This window comes from Pristiophorus japonicus, chromosome 3 (assembly GCF_044704955.1).
Source record: "Pristiophorus japonicus isolate sPriJap1 chromosome 3, sPriJap1.hap1, whole genome shotgun sequence".
NCBI lineage: Eukaryota > Metazoa > Chordata > Chondrichthyes > Pristiophoridae > Pristiophorus > Pristiophorus japonicus.
In genome coordinates this window covers 320,733,654-320,754,648 of record NC_091979.1, presented here as the reverse complement: position 1 = coordinate 320,754,648, position 20,995 = coordinate 320,733,654, and the positions used below count along the sequence as shown (strand labels likewise).

At 42.3% G+C, this 20,995-nt stretch overlaps 1 protein-coding gene across 1 annotated transcript in view; it reads left to right on the top strand.

Moving 5' to 3' along the window:
• The window catches only part of LOC139260377 (kinesin-like protein KIF20B), a 113,921-nt gene that overhangs the window by 17,641 nt on the left and 75,285 nt on the right, over nucleotides 1-20,995 (top strand). The window contains exons 8-13 of the mRNA XM_070876931.1: nucleotides 7,302-7,529; nucleotides 7,715-7,826; nucleotides 8,565-8,633; nucleotides 10,743-10,889; nucleotides 16,149-16,311; nucleotides 18,871-19,182. Coding sequence (XP_070733032.1) covers nucleotides 7,302-7,529; nucleotides 7,715-7,826; nucleotides 8,565-8,633; nucleotides 10,743-10,889; nucleotides 16,149-16,311; nucleotides 18,871-19,182 — 1,031 coding nt within the window. The remainder of the gene's footprint in view (nucleotides 1-7,301; nucleotides 7,530-7,714; nucleotides 7,827-8,564; nucleotides 8,634-10,742; nucleotides 10,890-16,148; nucleotides 16,312-18,870; nucleotides 19,183-20,995) is intronic.

The window sequence follows — 20,995 nt, the reverse complement described above, 5'->3', positions numbered from 1 at the left end:
TGTAGACAAGGTTTTTTTGAGCGTACAAAAATCTTCACTTACTCCATTCTAAGTTAGTTTGGAGTAAGTTTTCACTGACGAAACTTTGAAAACAGGCGTAAGTGGCCGGACACGCCCCCTTTTGGAAAAAAATTTTGTTCCAAAGTGAAACTGTTCTAACTGACTCGAACTGGAGCAAACTAAATGACGAGAATTCCGATTTCTAAGATACTCCGTTCTACAACAGTTGCTCCTAAAAATCAGGAGCAAATCATGTGGAAACTTGGGGCCAATGTAACTAACACTTTTATATAAAGGAAACTGACAAATGCCAAGAGTAAGAATTCTTATAATGCAACTTATTTTGAAATGACGAGATAACTTAGTATACAGTTCTAATAACACACAACTCATTTCTATCTAATTTTAATAAGCTGGTTGCATATCTCCGTAAAGACCACTGAGATTAGGCGCGGCAAGAATACCGATGGCCGCGAAATTCCCGTCATGGTTTGCGGCGGCGGTAATCCATACCGCCACTATCTCCTGCACCCGGAGATCGCCCCGGACTCAAACTTTGGTTTCGCCCCTTGAATGTCGCCGGGCGATAACACTGACAGCTGCAGGAGGCGTTGTTAGGGAGGCCGGCCGCTTGGGGAGTGGTATTTAAAGCTGATGATGACTGCGTCAACAAAAAAAATTTCTGTCAATTTTTCAGCATTTTCTTCGGCGATCGGCCCTGCACTGTGCTAGAGTGCTTGGGGCTGATCATCGGGGATCACAGTGCTGTTGGTGACAAGGTACCTTGTTTCGAGTCAGAGCCTGCAGCAATGGGCCTTCTCTCTAAGGGAAGGAAGGAGCCTCCATTCTTGGCAGTGTTGCCCTCAACATTGGGCAGTACGGCACTGCTACTGGTCCTCTTGTCGGCTTTAGCGCTCCAAGGGAAGTGGTAGCACTTGATTCTTGGATTCCTTCCTGGAGTGCTAAACCGGAAGTTCAGTCTGAGTCCCACACGTCGTGCCAGGCGATACTTTTGCGCTACCGCAAAAGTTATCGCCCAAACGGGACGCTGCGCAATTTCTCCCCCATAATTTGTATTTAACTTCAGCCCTTGATCATCTTTTCTTAAATTTCAAACTGTTTTACTACAGTATTGAGCTACATAGTTTGATTTGCCATTGTTGAAATTCCAAACATTTTCTTTGAGTTAATGTCACATTTACTGATAAATGGAACAGGAGTAGGCCATTCAGCCCATAGGGCCTGTTCTGCCATTCAGTTTGATCATGTCTGATATGATTGTCATCTCCATTTACCTGTCTTTGATCCATATCCCAGGATGCTCATACCAATCAAAAATCTATTGATCTCTCTTGAAAATTTCAGTTGACCCAGCATTCATAGCTGTATGGTGGAGTGAATTCCAGATTTCCACTTTTCTTTGTGTACAAAAAAGTGCTTCCTTATTGTAGTGTATTTGCTTCATGGGTTCTTTGCTTAAGAATTCATAGCTACACATTTGCTGTAAAGAATTAGCTGGTTTATTAGCAAAGGTTTAACAATCAAATTGAACATTACCAGTTCATCCACCTGGCTCACATCTGCACACCTCATCGTGGAGAACCTGAACTCAATTAACTGGGGTTTTATTGAACCTTGTGAACATCACGTGACTGGCTAAGCCACTTGGTGCAACATGTCCACAACTATTTAAAGTTGAACCTATAAATCAAGTGCCCCCTTATTAAAGGGGCACTAGAACCAACAAATTAAAAACAAAACTTTTTAACAATAAACGGTGAATGGAGATCTTTCAACTATTTGAGTTTCACATATAAATCAAGTGCCCCCTAAAGAGGCACCAAAACCGACAAATAAACAAATTAAACTTTAGACATTAAGTGGTTCAAATTAAAATTTGGTTTTCGGGGGTGATGATGCACTCCAGTCCCTTCGGCGCCCACCTCTCGCGGAAGGCCGCAAGCGTACCGGTGGATACCATGTGCTCCATTTCCAGGGACACCCTGGCTAAGGTGTAACCGCGGAAGAGAGGCAGGCAGTTGGGCTGAACGACCCCCTCGACTGCCCGCTGTCTGGACCGGTTGATGGCTACCTTGGCCATGTCCAGGAGCAGTCCTATGATGATGCCTTCCGAAATGCCCGCTCCCCTCCGCATAGGGTGCCCAAAGATCAGGAGCGTGGGACTGAAGTGCAACCAGAATTTGAGGAGCAGCCCCTTCAAATATTGGAAGAGGGGCTGCAACCTCGCACATTCAACATACACGTGGAAAACGGAGTCCTCCAGACCGCAGAAATTGCAGACGGCCTGGGAGTCTGTGAACTGACTTAAAAACCTATTGCACGGGACTGCTCTGTGCAACACCCACCAGGCCAAGTCCCCAATAAATAAAGGGAGGACTCCTGCATAGAGGACACACCATTGGGGACCCCCGCCTCCTCCAGACGGCAAGATGGTACGCCATGACGTGTCTGGACGGCAGATGAGGATGGCAAGGTGGAACGTGTGCAAGAACAGCCCGTACAGGAATCCCCTCCACGCAGAGCTGAAAGGCACGGAGGGGATTTCCTGGAGGAGGCTCAAATTGTGAGCAGCCCGCTCCCGAGGGAGGTTTCGGGGCTTGGCACCGATGAGGAATTCCATTCGGACGGGATCGCCCCACGTGCTTGAGCCTCCTCGACGCACCTAATGGAGTCAGGGCGACTCAATGGTATTGGCCGGACGTCGGCCCAGGATAGGCGCCGTGCCAGCTCTTCTGGCACTATCCAGCCTGTTCCTCCGTCATCGAGTAAGTCCCTGACCCTGGTCACCTTGCCAACCACAGCCCTCTCGTCCGCCTGCCACCTAACACTGCGCTCGTGGAGGTACGGATTCCTGAGCAGCAGCTCCCGAAGGACAGCCGCTACTCTAGAAGGGGGAGAACTGCGCTTGGTGGCGACTTTGTTCCAGACCCTGATGAGTTCCTGGTAAAAGACAGGCAGCTCCTGCATGGTGGTCCGGACGCTCCCCAGGTTTACAAACGGGAGCTGCGTGTCATAATTGAGGCAGTACTGCTGGCGGAAGAAATACGTTTCCAGCGCACCATGGAGGAGGATGCTCGACGTAGAGGTATCTGCAGGGTCTGAAGACGGAAAGTCGCAGCCTGGATACTCATGCACACCAATGCCCTGCCCTCCCTAAGCGGGGGACTCGTAGCTACAGCAGAGACCCAGTGCTTCCTGTTGTTCGAGAAGAAGTCGACCAGCTTCTTTTGTATCTTGGTGACAAATGCAGGGGGAGCAACAGCTCCACAACTATTTTTTTGTAAACTAATAATCAAGTGCCCCTTGATTGTGGGGGGGCGGGGAGCACACGCCAAAACCTTTTCGAGTGCCCCCTTGTTTTTTTTGGGGGGAGGGCACTAAGAGAACACAAATTATACAAGTGCCCCCTGGCTAAAAGGGTGGGGGGCACTAAAACTGACAAATAAACAAATTAAACTTTTGACACTAAAGGTTCAAATTAAAATTTTGTTGCCGGGGGTGATGATGCACTCCAGTCACTCTGGCACCCACCTCTCACGGATGGCTGCGAGCATACCGGTGGACACCGCGTGCTCCATCTCCAGGGACACCCTGGCTCGGATGTAGCCGCGGAAGAAACATAGAAAATAGGTGCAGGAGTAGCCATTCGGCCCTTCGAGCCTGCGCCCCCATTCAATATGATCATGGCTGATCATGCAATGTCAGTACCCCATTCCTGCTTTCTCTCCACACCCCTTGGTCCCTTTAGCCATAAGGGCCACATCTAACTCCCTTTTGAATATATCTAACGAACTGGTCTCAACAACTTTCTGTGGTAGAGAATTCCACAGGTTCACAATTCTCTGAATGAAGAAGTTTCTCCTCATCTCAGTCATAAATGGTTTACCCCTTATCCTTAGACTGTGACCACTGGTTCTGGACTTCCCCAACATCGGGAACATTCTTCCTGCATCTAACCTGTCCAATCCCGTCAGAATTTTATGTTTCTATGAGATCCCCTCTCATTCATCTAAATTCCAGTGAATATAAGCCTAGTCGATCCAGTCTTTCTTCATATGTCAGTCCTGCCATCCCGGGAATCAATCTGTTGAACCTTCGCTGCACTCCCTCAATAGCAAGAATGTCCTTCCTCAGATTAAGAGACCAAAACTGTACACACTATTCAAGGTGTGGCCTCACTAAGGCCCTGTACAACTGCAGTAAGACCTCCCTGCTCCTATACTCAAATCCCCTCGCTATGAAGGCCAACATGTCATTTGCCGCCTTCACCGCCTGCTATACCTGTATGCCAACTTTAAAGGACTGATATACCATGACATCCAGGTTTCGTTGCACCTCCCCTTTTTCTAATCTGTCACTATTCAGATAAAAATCTGCCTTCCTGTTTTTGCCACCAAAATGGATAACCTCACATTTATCTACATTATCATTCACTTGCCCACTCACCTAACCTGTCGAAGTCACCCTGCAGCCTCTTAGCGTCCTCCTCACAGCTCACACTGCCACCCAGCTTAGTGTCATCTGCAAACACGGCGATATTACATTCAATTCCTTTGTCTAAATCATTAATGTATATTGTAAATAGCTAGGGTCCCAGCACTGAACCTTGCGGTACCCCACGAGTCACTGCCTGCCATTCTGAAAAGGACCCATTTATTCCTACTCTTTGCTTCCTGTCTGCCAACCAGTTCTCTATCCAGATCCATACATTACCCCCAATACCATGTGCTTTAATTTCGCACACTAATCTCTTGTGTGGGACCTTGTCAAAAGCCTTTTGAAAATCCAAATACACTACATCCACTGGTTCTCCCTTGTCCACTCTACTCGTTACATCCTCAAAAAATTCGAGATTTGTCAAGCACGATTTCCCTTTCATAAATCCATGCTGACTTGGACCGATCCTGTCACTGCTTTCCAAATGCGCTCTATTACATCGTTAATAATTGATTTCAACAGTTTCCCCACTACCGATGTCGGGCGTAGAGTGCACTCCATTAGGGACCCCCGCCTCCTCCGGACGGCAAGATGATGCGCCATGGCGTGTCCGGATGGCATACGAGGGTGGCAACATGGAGAGTGTGCAAGAGCAGCCCGTACAGGAATCCCTTCCGCGCAGAACTGAAAGGCACGGAGGGGATTTCCCCGAGGAGGCTCAAGTTGTGGGGCGCCGGCTCCCAAGGGAGGTTTCGGGGCTTGGTGCCGATGAGGAATTCCATCCGGACGGGGTCAGTTTGGACGGGATCGCCCCACTTGCTTGAGCCTCCTTAACACACCTAACGGAATCTGGGCCCAGCGCTGTTTTTAGCGACTCGATGGCATTGGCTGGACATCGGCCCAGGATAGGCGTTGAGCCAGCACGTCTGGTGCCATCCAGCCCGCTTCTCCGCCAGCGAGCAGGTCCCTGACCCTGGTCACCTCGCCATCCACGGCCCTCTTGTCCGCCTGCCACCTAAAACCGCGCTCGTGGAGGTACGGATTCCTGAGCAGCGGCTCCTGCAGGACAGCCGCCACTCCAGACGGGGGAGAGCTGCGCTTGGTGGCAACTCTGTTCCAGACCCTGATGAGTTCCTGGTAAAAGACAGGCAGCCTCTGCATGGCGGTCCTGACAGCCCCCAGGCTCTCAAACGGGAACTGCGTGTCATAATTGAGGCAGTACTGCTGGTGGAAGAAATATGTCGCCAGCGCACACCATCTAGGAGGGAGCTCGGCGTAGAGGTATCTACAGGGTCTGAAGACGGAAAATCGCAGTCTGGGTGCTCACGCACACCAACACCTGACCGCCCTGCCCTCCCTCCCCGGGGGACTCGTAACTACAGCAGAGACCCAGTACTTCCTGTTGTTCCAGAAGAAGTTGACCAGCTTCTTTTGTATCTTGGTGACAAATGCAGGGGGAGCAACAGCTCCTCAAGCCTGTGAGCTAGCTCACAGGTGCATATATTACACTTATTTCACTCCTGAATGGTCTAGCTCTAATTTTATGATTGCCCCATTGTTCTGGATTCCCACCACCAGATGAAATAGCTTATCTATATGTACCCTGTCGAATCCTTTTATCCATTTAAACAACTCAATTCGATCAGCCCTCAAACTTCTAAACTTAAGGAGATAAATACTAAGTTTTTGCAACCTGTCATAACACTGGTATAATCTATTGAATCTGTGCTGTGTCCTCTCGAAGGCCAGTATCTCCTTCCTGTGGTGTGGTTCACAAAGCTGAATGTAGTACACCACATGGGATCTGATCAAGGTGCCACTTCCTCCCCTTTGTACTCTAACCCTCTTAAAATACAGATTCCATTAGTCTTTGGTTACGATTTGCACCTGCACATTAGCACTTAGTGATTTTGTGTAGCTGGACACACAAGTTCCTTTTCTCCTTGACAGTTCCTCATCTCTCGCTAGTAAGAAAATTATCTGATTGTTGCCATTCTTGGATCCAAGGTAGATGACCTCATATTTCTCAGCATTGAATTCAATCTGTCACAGTTTTGCCCACTCACTTAACCTGTCTATGTCCTTTTGTAACTTCCTGCGCCCATCTACACAGTTTACCTTGCCTCCTAACTTAGTTTCATCTGTAAGCTTGAATATGCAACTTCATCCAAGTCACTGATGTATATAATGTAAAATTAAGGCCCCTGTACAGATTCATGATGAGCATGACTTGCTTGTCACATCACGCCAATCAGAGTACATTCCAATTATTCCTACTCCCATTCTAGCAACCCATGTCACCAAAGTTACCTCCAATTCTGTGCGCTTTTATTTTTGCTAATCTTTTGTGTGCCACTGTATAAAGTGTCTTCAGGAATTCCATGTTGGAAACTTCCCAGAGACATTCCACCATGTTAGTAACCTCTGGCTCAGTTACTTCATTCGAATCTCCTGGAGGTAAACTGATTTAGCGATCATTGATTAAAGCAAAATATTTGAAACGGCAACCAAGACCAGGGAAAAAGTGTTACATCATTTGTTGTAAGAGTACTAGTGGAGAAACTTGCTTTGTTCACAAAAACTGAATTCAAGGTTTAGTTATTGACTAGATATTCTGAACATTTTTGGGACAATGAATTTTGCAGAATAAACCAGCAGTGTGTGACTTGTTAGAGGGCAATACAGCATTTGTAGTTTATTTCAAATGTGTGAGTCTTAATATTTAACTCCTCTGACAATATCCAATCCACCAAACAGATTAGTGTTTCATTTAGAAATTGATGATGTACTCTCTCAAGATGGTGTATTATTGGTTTAACCATTAAAAACGATTTCTTTTAAAGCCGGAAGTTCGCTGAAGCCACATCTAGGAAATTTTGCCGAACACTTAAAACATTCTGAACAAGTTGCTGTGCATGCACCAGAAAGGATCACATTTTCTGTCTGGGTTTCATTTTGTGAAATATACAATGAAACTCTTTATGATTTACTTGATCCAGTAACATATAAATGTCAGAAAAGAAAGATACTTCGTCTTGCACAAGATGCAAAAGGCAACACTTATGTGAAAGGTAATGAGCATCTATTTAACAAGCTTTACAATTTTTTGCAAATTTTAGGAATAGCATTGGCTTCTTAATGTTTAATCCTCTTTTAAGCCCTATTTTCCTGTGACTGGTATGTAGTTTTACTGTATTATTCAGTACAAGATCAATCTGCTTTATTATTGTGCTTCAGTGTGCTTTATTTTTTTTAGATCTAAAATGGATTCAGGTTTCCAATGCAGAAGAGGCATATACAATATTAAAACAAGGGAGAAAGCAACAAAGTATTGCTTGCACAAAAATCAACAGTCTTTCAAGTAGAAGGTAATTTACTGAATTCAATTCAATTATTGATGTAAATGTTATGTAGTAACAGCTATAAATAATCGCTGGAGAAATACCACCAGCGATGTCTCCGCAAGATCATACAAATCCCCTGGGAGGACAGACACACCAACGTTAGCGTCCTCAACCAGGCCAACATCCCCGGCATTGAAGCACTGATCACACTTGATCAGCCTCGCTGTGCAGGCCACGTTGTTCGCATGCCAGACATGAGACTCCCAAAGTAAGCGCTCTACTCTGAACTCCTTCACTGCAAACGAGCCAAAGGTGGGCAGAGGAAACGTTACAAGGACATCCTCAAAGCCTCCCTGATAAAGTGCAACATCCCCACTGACACCTGGGAGTCCCTGGCCAAAGACCGCCCTAAGTGGAGGAAGTGCATCCGGGACGGTGCTGAGCACCTCGAGTCTCACCGCCGAGAGCATGCAGAAACCAAGCGCAGGCAGCGAAAAGAACATGCGGCAAACCTATCCCACCCACCCTTTCCCTCAACGACTGTCTGTCCCACCTGTGATGGGACTGTGGCTCTCGTATTGGACTGTTCAGCCACCTAAGGACTCATTTTTAGAGTGGAAGCAAGTCTTCCTTGATTCCGAGGGACTGCCTATGATGAAATAATCAATTTGCTTAACTTTGGTGTGTAATTCTGAGCAAAACCACATGCTTTAAACCAGTAACTGAACTGAATTTAAAACTTCTAAAATGTTTGTTCTACAGCCATTGTACATTTTCAATAAGAATTTTGCATGTGGAGGATGGTGGACTTCATGTTCCAAGAGTCAGTGAGTAAGTAAAGTAAAGTAAAGTAATTCTAGTTAAGGAGATTTCTTTTCAATGAAAACATGATTTAAAAAATTGGCAATGAATCCAATGGGAAAAGTTGTTTGTCAAAAACTTGAGATGTAGTGAATTTTATATGGTGCAATTAGCAAACTGCATCTTAACTATTCTCTCCCAACATTTGTGTGCTATCTTCATCTTCATCCTTGTCCTTTTTTATGGTTGGATTATGTCCTTGGTAAGGGGTTTAATTGCCCAAAACCAATCGAACCAACAATCCGCATGATTTAAAAAGCTTTCAACTGTAGGCCTACCCTGCCTCTTTTCTGACTTCCCCACCCACCCACCCACTCCACTTCACCACGAGGGCTGCTTACAACTGGGCATGAAATCTTTGGAGGAGTATCACGACAGCTACCTGTGTCAGAAGCAATTCAGCCAGACTTTAAAGTCTGGATAATCCAGATTCTGGAGATCTATAAAGATTATTTCAAGAATCTGAACAGTTGCAATTCACGTTTTCCCTTTTAACTCTTCTACCAGACGCCCGTTTCCAAACTAACTGCACAATTGGGACTTCCTCACAAAAGGCGTTCTGCACATTATTTTAGTAGTTTTGGTCTCTTAGGCTTTTGAAAGAACCTGCTCCTCACCAGACACCTCACTTACATAAAGCAAAAATTCCTTCTGAGGGTGTGATAGTTAATCATTATCAAAGCAACAAGATTGTGATTGTCAAAAATGTGCAGACCTCCTTAATATGTCTCTAAATGTATGATACCCTGTGCAACCTTATGACCATTTTCTGTGGCATTTCTCATAAGTAAATAAATACCCATTATGTATAATATCCGATGTCTTAATATCTTCTTGCCTCTAGACCGGGGAATGCAATAGATGCTTATATGGCTCTCGTCCATCTGCAGAATGTGGGATGGATAAAATAGAGATAATTCACTCTCAAATCAAAAGAAACAAGTATTGGGCAGCAAACCTGCTGACATAAGAACATAAATATTAGGAGCAGGAGTAGATCATACTGCCCCTGGAGCCTCAGTAAGGTCATGGCTGATCTTCGACCTTTACTCCACTTTCCCGCCCGATCTCCTTATCCCTTGATTCCCCTAGAATCTAAAAATCTAACTATGTCCGCCTTGACTATTGACTCATTTAATGTTTAAGGATGGGCGATTTGAATCCATCTTAAACTGATTATTTAAAAAATACACACCATAGATAACATTTCTATATTTGTCTCTCTTGACTACTAAGTTAACTGGAATAGGGCTTTGTTGTCATAATATGATGCACATTCTTGTCTGAGCACCAGTGGCATGTCCAAAAACAAGGTTATAAATAAATCTCAAAAGTTAAATACTGCGGATGCTGGAAATCTGAAATAAAGAGAAAATGCTGAAAATACTTGGCGGGTCAGGCAGCATCTGTGGAGAGTGAAACAGTTAATGTTTCAGGTCAATGACCTTTCGCCAGAACTGGAAAAAGTTGGAGATGTGCCAATTTTTAAGCAAGTGCAGAGGCAGGAAAATGGAGCAGGGGAGTGAAAGAATAAAAGGGAAGGTCTATAAACCTCTAGCTTGTATTGATCAAGTCAGTATCAAGCATTGATGTGAAGGCTGTGGGATTAGTTGGCAGATTAAAATGTTTCATCAGTAGTTGCCTTTACTGACATGAGCCGGCTTCATTATTATGTACTTGATGAACTTTGTATAACTACTGAAGTCCGATTTAATATTTTGACCATGATCCTAAACTAGTATCCCACATAGAAACATAGAAAATAGGTGCAGGAGTAGGCCATTCGGCCCTTTGAGCCTGCACCACCATTCGATAAGATCATGGCTGATCATTCACCTCAGTACCCCTTTCCTGCTTTCTCTCCATACCCCTTGATCCCTTTAGCTGTGAGGGCCATATCTAACTCCCTCTTAGGATATCCCAGTGGGATATATTCATTATAATCTGAACTAAAACTTAATCTGGAAAGGAAGTTTCTCAACTGCCAGGCCAAGCTGTTAAAGGGCACAATATAAATGAATTAATCTCTGATTCAGTTAAGAATTTTTTTTGCCTGAATGGAACCTACTCTATTTACAGGTTGTCACTTTGTGATCTTGCGGGATCAGAGCGGAATGCAAAAACCAAGAATGATGGGGACAGATTGAAAGAAGCTGGAAACATTAACACTTCTTTGCTGATTCTTGGAAAATGCATCAATGCATTGAGACATAATCAAATTTCAAAGTAAGAGAAGTCTTTCTGTCTCTTCACGCTTCTCCCCCCCACCCCACACCATCAATTTGCTTGCTACAAATAGTTCTTGTATCCTTCACAATTGCAGAATAAGATTTTAATGTTTTGTATAAGTAGTGATGAGAATTGTAAGTTTAAAAATATTCCTTTGTTTACTGTGACATTCTTCTCTTTCCCTCCTCAGTCATTGGCCATGTTATTTTAATAAAAAATGCTCCAATAATGAGTAAATTGAGATTTTTGGTACTATACAATTATCTGTGTTTCAGGTGGCAGTCATTCATTAACTACAGGTTGCTAAATTGGGGCAGTCTCTAGTTTATCTCTCTGAGCCCTTTTTGTATTTTTCAGTTACTCTGGCTCTAATAGATGAGACCACGACAGGAATTCTGAATCAATTATGTTCCCAGTACTCATCCTGATATAAATACATTAGCTATCCTGGACTTCAACAAAACAAAAAGGTATATCAACCTGAAACCCAGGGAGGAAGGAGCTCAAAACTGCATGTCCTGATCGTAGTCCTAAATAATAGGTTGAGCTAGACAGACTGAATGCTCATTTGTCCATAAGAAGTTTGGTAGAAGTCTGAATAAACGTTTTTTCTAAACATAAGCTCTTCTCGATATTCATACAGCAAGGAAAAGGAGTCAAATATCTGGACTGTGAAATAAAATATCCACCACAGCCTGAGTTATAGAAACATAGAAAATATAGGTGCAGGAGTAGGCCATTCAATGAGTTCATGGCTGAACATGCAACTTCAGTACCCCATTCCTGCTTTCTTGGCATACCCCTTGATCCCCCTAGTAATAAGGACTACATCTAACTCCTTTTTGAATATATTTAGTGAATTGGCCTCAACAACTTTCTGTGGTAGAGAATTCCACAGGTTCACCACTCTCTGGGTGAAGAAGTTTCTCCTCATCTCGGTCCTAAATGGCTTACCCCTTATCCTTAGACTGTGACCCCTGGTTCTGGACTTCCCCAACATTGGGAACATTCTTCCTGCATCTAACCTGTCTAAACCTGTCAGAATTTTAAATTTTCTATGAGATCCCCTCTCATTCTACTGAACTCCAGTGAATACAAGCCCAGTTGATCCAGTCTTTCTTGATAGGTCAGTCCTGCCATCCCAGGAATCAGTCTGGTGAACCTTCGCTGCATCCCTCAATAGCAAGAATGTCCCTCTTCAAGTTAGGAGACCAAAACTGTACACAATACTGCAGGTGTGGCCTCACCAAGGCCCTGTACAACTGTAGCAACACCTCCCTGCCCCTGTACTCAAATCCCCTCGCTATGAAGGCCAACATGCCATTTGCTTTCTTAACCGCCTGTTGTACCTGCATGCCAACCTTCAATAACTGATGTACCATGACACCCAGGTCTTGTTGCACCCCCCCTGTTCCTAATCTGTCACCATTCAGATAATAGTCTGTCTCTCTGTTTTTACCACCAAAGTGGATAATCTCACATTTATCCACATTATACTTCATCTGCCATGTATTTGCCCACTCACCTAACCTATCCAAGTCACTCTGCAGCCTCATAGCATCCTCCTCCCAGCTCACATTGCCACCCAACTTAGTGTCATCTGCAAATTTGGAGATACTACATTTAATCCCCTCGTCTAAATCATTAATGTACAATGTAAACAGCTGGGGCCCCAGCACAGAACCTTGCGGTACACCACTAGTCACTGCCTGCCATTCTGAAAAGTACCCATTTGCTCCTACTCTTTGCTTCCTGTCTGCCAACCAGTTCTCAATCCACGTCAGCACACTACCCCCAATCCCATGTGCTTTAACTTTAATCTCTTGTGTGGGACCTTGTCAAAAGCCTTCTGAAAGTCCAAATACACCACATCAACTGGTTCTTCCTTGACCACTCTACTGGAAACATCCTCAAAAAATTCCAGAAGATTTGTCAAGCATGATTTCCCTTTCACAAATCCATGCTGACTTGGCTCTATCATGTCACCTCTTTCCAAATGCGCTGCTATGACATCCTTAATAATTGATTCCATCATTTTACCCACTACCGATGTCAGGCTGACCGGTCTATAATTCCCTACTTTCTCTCTCCCGCCTTTTTTAAAAAGTGGGGTTACATTGGCTACCCTCCACTCTATAGGAACTGATCCAGAGTCTATGGAATGTTAGAAAATGACTGTCAATGCATCCGCTATTTCCAAGGCCACCTCCTTAAGTAGTCTGGGATGCAGACCATCTGGCCCTGTGGATTTATCGGCCTTCAATCCCATCAATTTCCCCAACACAATTTCCCGACTAATAAGGATTTCCCTCAGTTCCTCCTCCTTACTAGACTCTCTGACACCTTTTATATCCGAAAGGTTGTTTGTGTTCTACTCAGTGAATATTTACATTGTTCTCTCTGTTTAATGAGGCTGGGGTTCTTGACTTATTTAATCATTTGTTTCCAGATGAGTTCATGCCCAGCTAACGTTCTAAACTTTTAATCTGAATTTGGAAATTTCTACTTGTCACAAAAGGATTATAATATGAGACTTAATTTATTTTATTAGTGTTCAACTTCTGGGCAAATGTTTTATTAATGAACATGGATTCATTTAATCTGATTTGAAGATTCCTTTTACTGCTGGAAAATTAGTTGGGATAATCTCAGCCCAGTCTTCCTAATTAATTAGTGAGAATCCATAGTGCAAAATAGTATTATTTAGGACTTGTGTTGGCAGTCTCACTTCAGAGGTGAAAAGCTTGACTATTGACGTGAAGTATTTGAAGAAGTAGTGGCACATTTTGGGGGCAAAGATACAGGGAGCTTTTTCCTGTATAGCCTTTCACAACCCCACGATGTTCCAAAAAGCTTTGCAGCCAATTAAGTATTTTTGATGTGTAGCCAATGTTGTTGGAAATGCATCAGACAATTTGCGCAAAGCAAGTCCCACAAACAGCAATGATATAAATGACCAGATAATCTGTTTATAGATGTTGGTTGAGGGAGAAATATTGGACGAGACACTTGCGGAGCATTCCTCTGCTCTTCGATTAGTGCCATGGGATCTTTTCTGTCTACCTGAGAGGGCAGATGGGGGCTGGGTTTAACATCTCATCTGAAATACGGCCCCTCTGACTTTGCAGCACTCCCTCAGTAACGCACTGAAGTTCCTACCTAGATTATGTGCTCAAATCTTTGGCGTAGTGCTTGAATCCATGACCATCTGACTCATGAGAGAGGTACAACTGAGCCACTCCTGGCAGAAGTCAGAAATCCACCCATGAGCAAAACTTTATATTTCAACTCCAGTTATGCCAAACCTTAGGTTTGTTTGCCATAGTTATGATAAAACCCCATTCTGTCTCCACAATGATGCTTGATTAAACTTCCACGTGCCCTCTCGCCTTGCCAACCTGCAGCACCTCTGCTACAGTATTATCAAACTCCACACCCATCCCAGTTTTGTCAAACACTGGGACATTCTACAAGTGCAGCTAATCTCCTTTTCCTCGTCCTCAATTCTGCTACTAATGTAAATGTATCTCCAGTTGGTGCATATTTCATATAGAATCTTACAGCATAGAAGGAGGCCCCGTCGTGCCAGTGCCAGTACTTTTGAAAGAGCTGTCCAATTTAGTCCCACGCCCCAGATTTTTCCCCATAACCCTGAAAGTTAGTCCTCTTCAACTTCATGTCTAATTGCCTTTTAAAAGATTCTACCACCTTTTCAGATGGTGTGTTCCAGATCTCTATAATCCTCTGTGAAGAAATTTCTCCTCATTTCCCTTCTAGTTATTTTGCCAATTATTTTAAATCTATGACACCTGGTTACCGACCCAGTTGCCAGACAAAATAGTTTCTCCCTACATGCTCTATCAAAACCCATTCTAATTTTGAATACTTTGATTTGTTCTCCCATTAACTATCTGCTCTAAGGAGAACAATGCCAGTTTCTCGAATCTCTGCACATAACTGAATTTCCTCATCCCTGGTATCATCCTGATAAACCTCCCCTGTACCCTCTCCAGGGCCTTGACATCATTCCTAAAGTGTGGTGCCCAGAATTGTACATAACACTCCAGCTGAGGCCTAACCAGTGATTTTGTAAAGCTTTATTTTATTGTCTTGTTTTTGTATTCAGTGCCGCTATTTACAAAGCCAAGTATCCCATACACTTTCTTAACCGCCTTCTCAACTTGCCCTGCCACCTTCAAAGATTTATGAATATTGAAAGATTTTGCTATGTAATCTCAGCTTTAAATTTGCTAAGAGTATTTAAGGCTAATCCTTTCCGGTTTCCACAGAATAGTAGACAGTTACAGAATACAATCCCCAAATCACCAGGAAGAATCCAAAACACCAGGAAAACTTACAAAAATAGAATTTTGACTTCATCAGTTGCTGGAAATCAGTTGTCCAGATGTAATCCCCCAAGTGATATAAACACGTCTATTATAAAACATCAAATCCTCCAATTCACTATTAGCAATGTTGCAGGGGATCTACTAGAAGAGAACATATATGAGCACTTAATATTTAGTTGCAGGGAAAAGCAAAGGTTTGATATGTACATTAAACTGTTATTTTAATAAACCAAGTGTTTTTCTATATACATGCAGTTCTTGTCTCCTCTTCTAGCTATATATACTTGGTCACATATCAATCTGTTCAACTCTGTTCTACTCAAAGCTCTCTTTGCTCTTTTTATATACCTCACCTAATTGCGAAGGCTTCATCCCTGGGCACCCTGATATATCCAGAACTGAAACAAAAAGGAAATCCGTGCATAATTGAAATTGTGTGTTGGACTTTGCAACATAAGCAATGATGTAGGCTGGGACAGTACAAGTGTCTTTAAATTTTATATTTGATTTAGGGATGGCTGTCTCATTTAAACATGATTGAATGGCTTAATTTCACTTTTTAGTTCCATATAAACTGGAGCTTTTCTTGGCAAACCCTGTTTTGGAACGATCATATTTCAAATCTTCAAAACTTGTATTGTTTTGAAAATTCTGTTGGCAGTTTGTACTATTTAAGAAAAATCGAAGTATGTTTCTGTTAATCTTTAACTTTAGTATGCAAAGCTTATATTTAATTAGCTATCTAACTTACAGTTCAATTTGACCACATTTAAATGTGAGGGGTGGTTCTCTTGTCAATGAGATCTAAAAGGGTAATGCAGAAAACTGAATACTACTGTGGATGCTGAAAGTTATGTATGCCAAACTCATTCAAGTTTCTGTAAAACTTTTTCCTTCTGTCTCTTAGGACTCTCAGTCATGTTCCATTTAGGGAAAGTAAGCTTACTCGCTACTTCCAGGGGTTTTTCTCTGGGAGAGGAAAAGTTTGCATGATTGTTAACATCAGCCAGTGTGCTTCTATGTATGATGAGACACTGAATGTATTGAGGTTCTCTGCAGTGGCACAAAAGGTAGGTAAGATATGCGAATTGATAAAATTGTTGTATTCTAATCTATAAATCTTTGTCAGTTGCACTACTGAACAAATGACAGGTACCCATTGGTAACAGATTCAATAATAACTTTCAAAGGGGAATTAGATAAATACATTAAAGGAAACATTTGCAGGGCTATGGAGAAAGAGTGGAACTAATTGGATAGATCTTTCAAAGAGCTGGCACGGACACGATGAGCCGAATGGTCTCTCCACTAAGATTCTTTGTAACATCATTTGCATGATTTATGATTGGAACTGCAGTTGCATTACTTCATTGCTTAAAGTCAAAGGGCTGGATTTTCCGGTGATGTTTGCTTCTGTTTTCGCCCCAGAGGGGTGGCAATGGCAGTGGTGAGCTCTTCTGGGTGGGCGGTCAGTTTCCATTGCCCCACAGGGGTGGCAATGGCAGCGGTGAGCTCTTCTGGGTGGGCGGTCAGTTTCCATTGCCCCGCAGGGGTTTTCGGGACTGGTTTTGCGGGGGCGTGGAGCAGTACCGCCTGGAAAAGTTGAGCCGGTGTGCAACGCCACTGCTATGACACCGGCTCGCTTCTTGACTCCCGCTCGACCCATATGCTCCTGTGAAAACGGGCAGTCCAACCTATACCGGCTACAGTGAGGTAAGTAATGTCCACCTCAGGTAAGTGTGATTATTTTTTTTTCTTTTATTGTGATGTATGTTGTGGTGGCATGAGCTATGGATTGGGAATGTTTGTGGTGGGTTTTTTCCAAGATTCTTTTTCTCCCCAGGCCTGAGCGCTCCCGGGCCAGCTGTTTAGCTTGGGATTTTTACATGCTCAGCCGGTCTAGTGACCTAAGAGAGGTGTACAACGCCTCCCTTAGCGCTCTGCTCCACACTCTGGGCCCAACTGCTCAATTTTGCTGATTGAGGCGCAAACTGTTCCTGGGCGCAAACTTTACTGCCCCGCTGCCATTACTGTCCCAAAATCAGCAAAGCCGAAAATCCAGCCCAAAGGCTTTGTTAGTTGTGTCTAATGTTTGCCTATTATTCAAGGAGTGTGTTTTAGTACAGCAATTGATGGTAAAGATGCCTATTTTTATGTAACTACTTTCCTACTTCATTAATGTGTTGGAAAATGTATATTCTGGATCTTCCAAACTCTAGGAGTAGGATGCATTTTCTAGCTTTAGTGGGCAAGAAAATGCTTTACAGTTTGTAATGTCTTTTCAACCTCCAAATTTTGATCTTTCGCACTTTTTAGCTTTTTTTGTTCCCTTGTGTCCTGATGCAGCTCTTTAAGCCATACATTAGTTTGTCTTCTACATCACAGATTCCTTTTATGATGATTTTTATTTAAAGCACAAGAAACTATTTGAGGCTAATGGGAGGTTTGAGAACAAGTCCTGTTTGACAAATGTTTACTACAAGACATTTTGCCAGCATATATTCTGCACTTCAATATGTTGCAAAGTTCCGTTGCCTCAGACCCTTTTGAATAAAACCGAAACGGCTTAAGCTCTATGTGAGGTTGTCTTTCAAGCTGTTCTTGATGTTTCTCTGGATAAGCTTTAGCTGACCTGTTGGTATTCCAAAATGAGAGGCTTCACAATAAGGATTATTGAACTTGGTTACCTAAGAAATTGTTTTTTTTTAGTCAAGGATGTGGTAGAGAAGAAAAGTGAGGAAGTGTAAAGGGCAGAGTATTTCTCTGAGGTAGGCTTCAGTTGTATCCTGACATTATTCCTTACTGGTTACCGGTGTCAGACTTCTCAATATTGATCATGTGTTTCTAGTTCCAGTTAGAGACTCTCTTCACACTTTCAGCCTAAGTGAAATTGATTAGATGTTGTAAAGGAATTGTTGACCTATAAATGGATGATTTATCTTAGTTTTAAGGGATAGCAGATATCTGCATTTTGTAGAATTTGCTGGATTCTAGACTAGTGCTAAAGCATGAAGAACTTCATTCAATGAATACAATAGAATACTCCTTATAGTCTCTACACAAGCCTAAACCTGGATTATTTTGGAAGGTAAAAGTGTTTAGAATAAGATTGATTTAAAAAAAATGAATTGATACTTCTTTGTAATTGATTTTTAAACAGTGTTTATTAATGAATATGGCTTCCAGATTTTATTGAAGCAATTGAGATGATCGTGGCTGTGCAAACAGAATGTACTTCTGGAGCCAGAGACCAAGAAGCTAGTATAATATGCATGTTTCAGAATGTACTGAACTAACTTTGTGCATAATCTGAGTATTGCATAAGAGCTTAAATTTGGCTTTGTTTCCTCCTGAAGTACTGAAATTTTAATGGACAAATTAGTTCCCATCTCTTGTGACTGTCATTTTCTCAGTTCAATTAGGATCCATGTAATTGACGGATTTGTGATATGGATAATCTAATTAATGGGTGTGGATTCACAACATCCCACTTGCATCCTGGATGCTTTGTGATTTTTTTTTTTAGCTGTAATGAATGCCTTCACTATGCCAACCTACTAAAATAAATTTTTGTTTTCTCTGACAAAAAAACAGGATTTGCTTTATTAAACTAATATTTTCTATTCTAGATTCTTCTCAATAGTTCAAAGCTTCTTCCCACATCATTGGTTACAAAAAGATCAGCCAGAGATATTTCACTTATCATCAACAATGCTGGAAATGAATCATTTTTGTCAAAAAGACAAACTATGTCTTGGGATGCTAGTCTGGAGGATGTTATTGAAGTGGAGGAGGGGGATACTGAGACAATTAATGTAACTGAAGTGAAGCAGAGGGAAGAAGAGGAGGAGGAAGAAGAAGAGGAGGAGGAAGAAGAAGAGGAGGAGGAGGAGGAGGAAGACGAAGAAGAGAATATAGTGATGCCAAAAAACAACTATGACGTAAATATATTTTATTTAATTCTACTAAACTGAAGAGAATTTTGTGCTGTGCAATCTAGAAAGACTTCTTGAATGGATAGAAGATGGCCATTTGCTAACCAGGTTAATAAACTCTATTTTTAAAAGTAAATGCGAAACCTTTTATATACCTCTGGAAATGGACAGTACGTCTTGCATTTGAATGTTTCCTGGATTCTGCATGTGGAGCTGCCCCTCCATGATCATAATGGATATAACTCATCATTGATAAAGCTGCACATAATAACAGAAGAGCAGGCCATTGAAGCATTTGATGTGCTGATGTACAGTGCAGTCCAAGGCATAGGATATATGGCCACCTTTTTAAAAAAAACTCTTCCAAGACTATAAGGGGTGGATAAGAACACAACTATGTGCCAGCTCAAGATGTTTTGAATGGCTCACGGTTACAGTAGTGTAGTTGTTATGTTACTGGATTAGTAATCCAGAGAATGTGAGTTCAAATCCTGCCTAGGCCACCTGAGAATTTTAATTCAATTTCTATATTTTTAAAAAGCAGTTGGTAAAACGAAAGACTTGGCTTTATATTGCGTCATTCACGACTACCGGATGTCTCAAAGCACTTTACAGCTAAATAAATACTTTTGGAGTGTAGTCACTGTTGTAATGTGGGAAAAGTGACCATGAAGCTGTCTGTCATTAATAACCCAACTTGTCCCCTAATGTCCTCAGTCAGTGCAACTACAGATGGGCAATAAATACTTGCATTGTCAGCTATGTCCACATACCAAGAATGAGAAAAATGATTTCCTGTGCCATCTGTTAGATTAGTTTGTTTTCATTCTCTAGTGATTTAGTTGGATAGATTTTTGTTTCAGCTCTCCCTACACCTCACTATGTATGGTTTGTCGTTCACTGTTGAGAAAAGGCAGTGGCTATGATTCCTTTTGATTTGAAAGTATTGCTACGAAGCTACTGTTTCTGAACACTCATCTGTTATAGATCTCGTATTTAATTAATTTACCGACTAAATAGACTCTTCTAAATATATGTCCCCCTGGTGTATGCTGAGTGGCCAGGTTTGTTCTAAGTTTATTGACAAGTGTGGCGTAATTTTTCGTTCTCCACGACTCAGACCTGGTGATCTTGTTTTACTTCTAGGATTACTGTAGATCTGAAATAGTTGTCAGAACTTTCCAGATTCTTGTTAGCTGTTGTGTTCAGTCAGACCTGGGAAGATGTTTTGGTAATTCAGGTTATAACAATTCCACAGTTCGCTCCTGTTGACTCATGCCTCTAAGATGAAGTGTAGAGTTGAGTCAGTTATTTTCAAATTACCCATAACTGGACTGGAACTGCAAATTGTTTACCTAGTTTTACAAATCTCCTCAGCTACTATCAGTAATCGATTTGTGAATCTGGATTGATGGACTTTTTCAAGATTCTAAGGAAGCAAGTCTTTCTTGCATTCTACTTGACTATCTGTTTTTGATTGTTCACTTGCTCCATATGAGCACAGCCAAACACTCAATGTGGTAGGTAACGTAGTGGTAGTTTTCCTGTTCCTGGATGAGAGCACATTCATCCAAGTGTACTCTATACTTTTGGGTTGTTTTTCTTCCTCTTCTAAACTTGGAGCAATATAGGGAAAAAAGGTCCAGTCCTGTCCTCTGATGAAAAGTCAAACAACGTTATTTTCTTTTGTGTGTAGATTTTATTTAATAACTCTTCAGGTGAAGTAAGAGATGTCACTGCAAGAGAATGGAATGTTATTTCAGTGCCAATAGATCCTATATAGCATAGTCAGTCAGAAGCAGATGCTACTGTTCTCCAA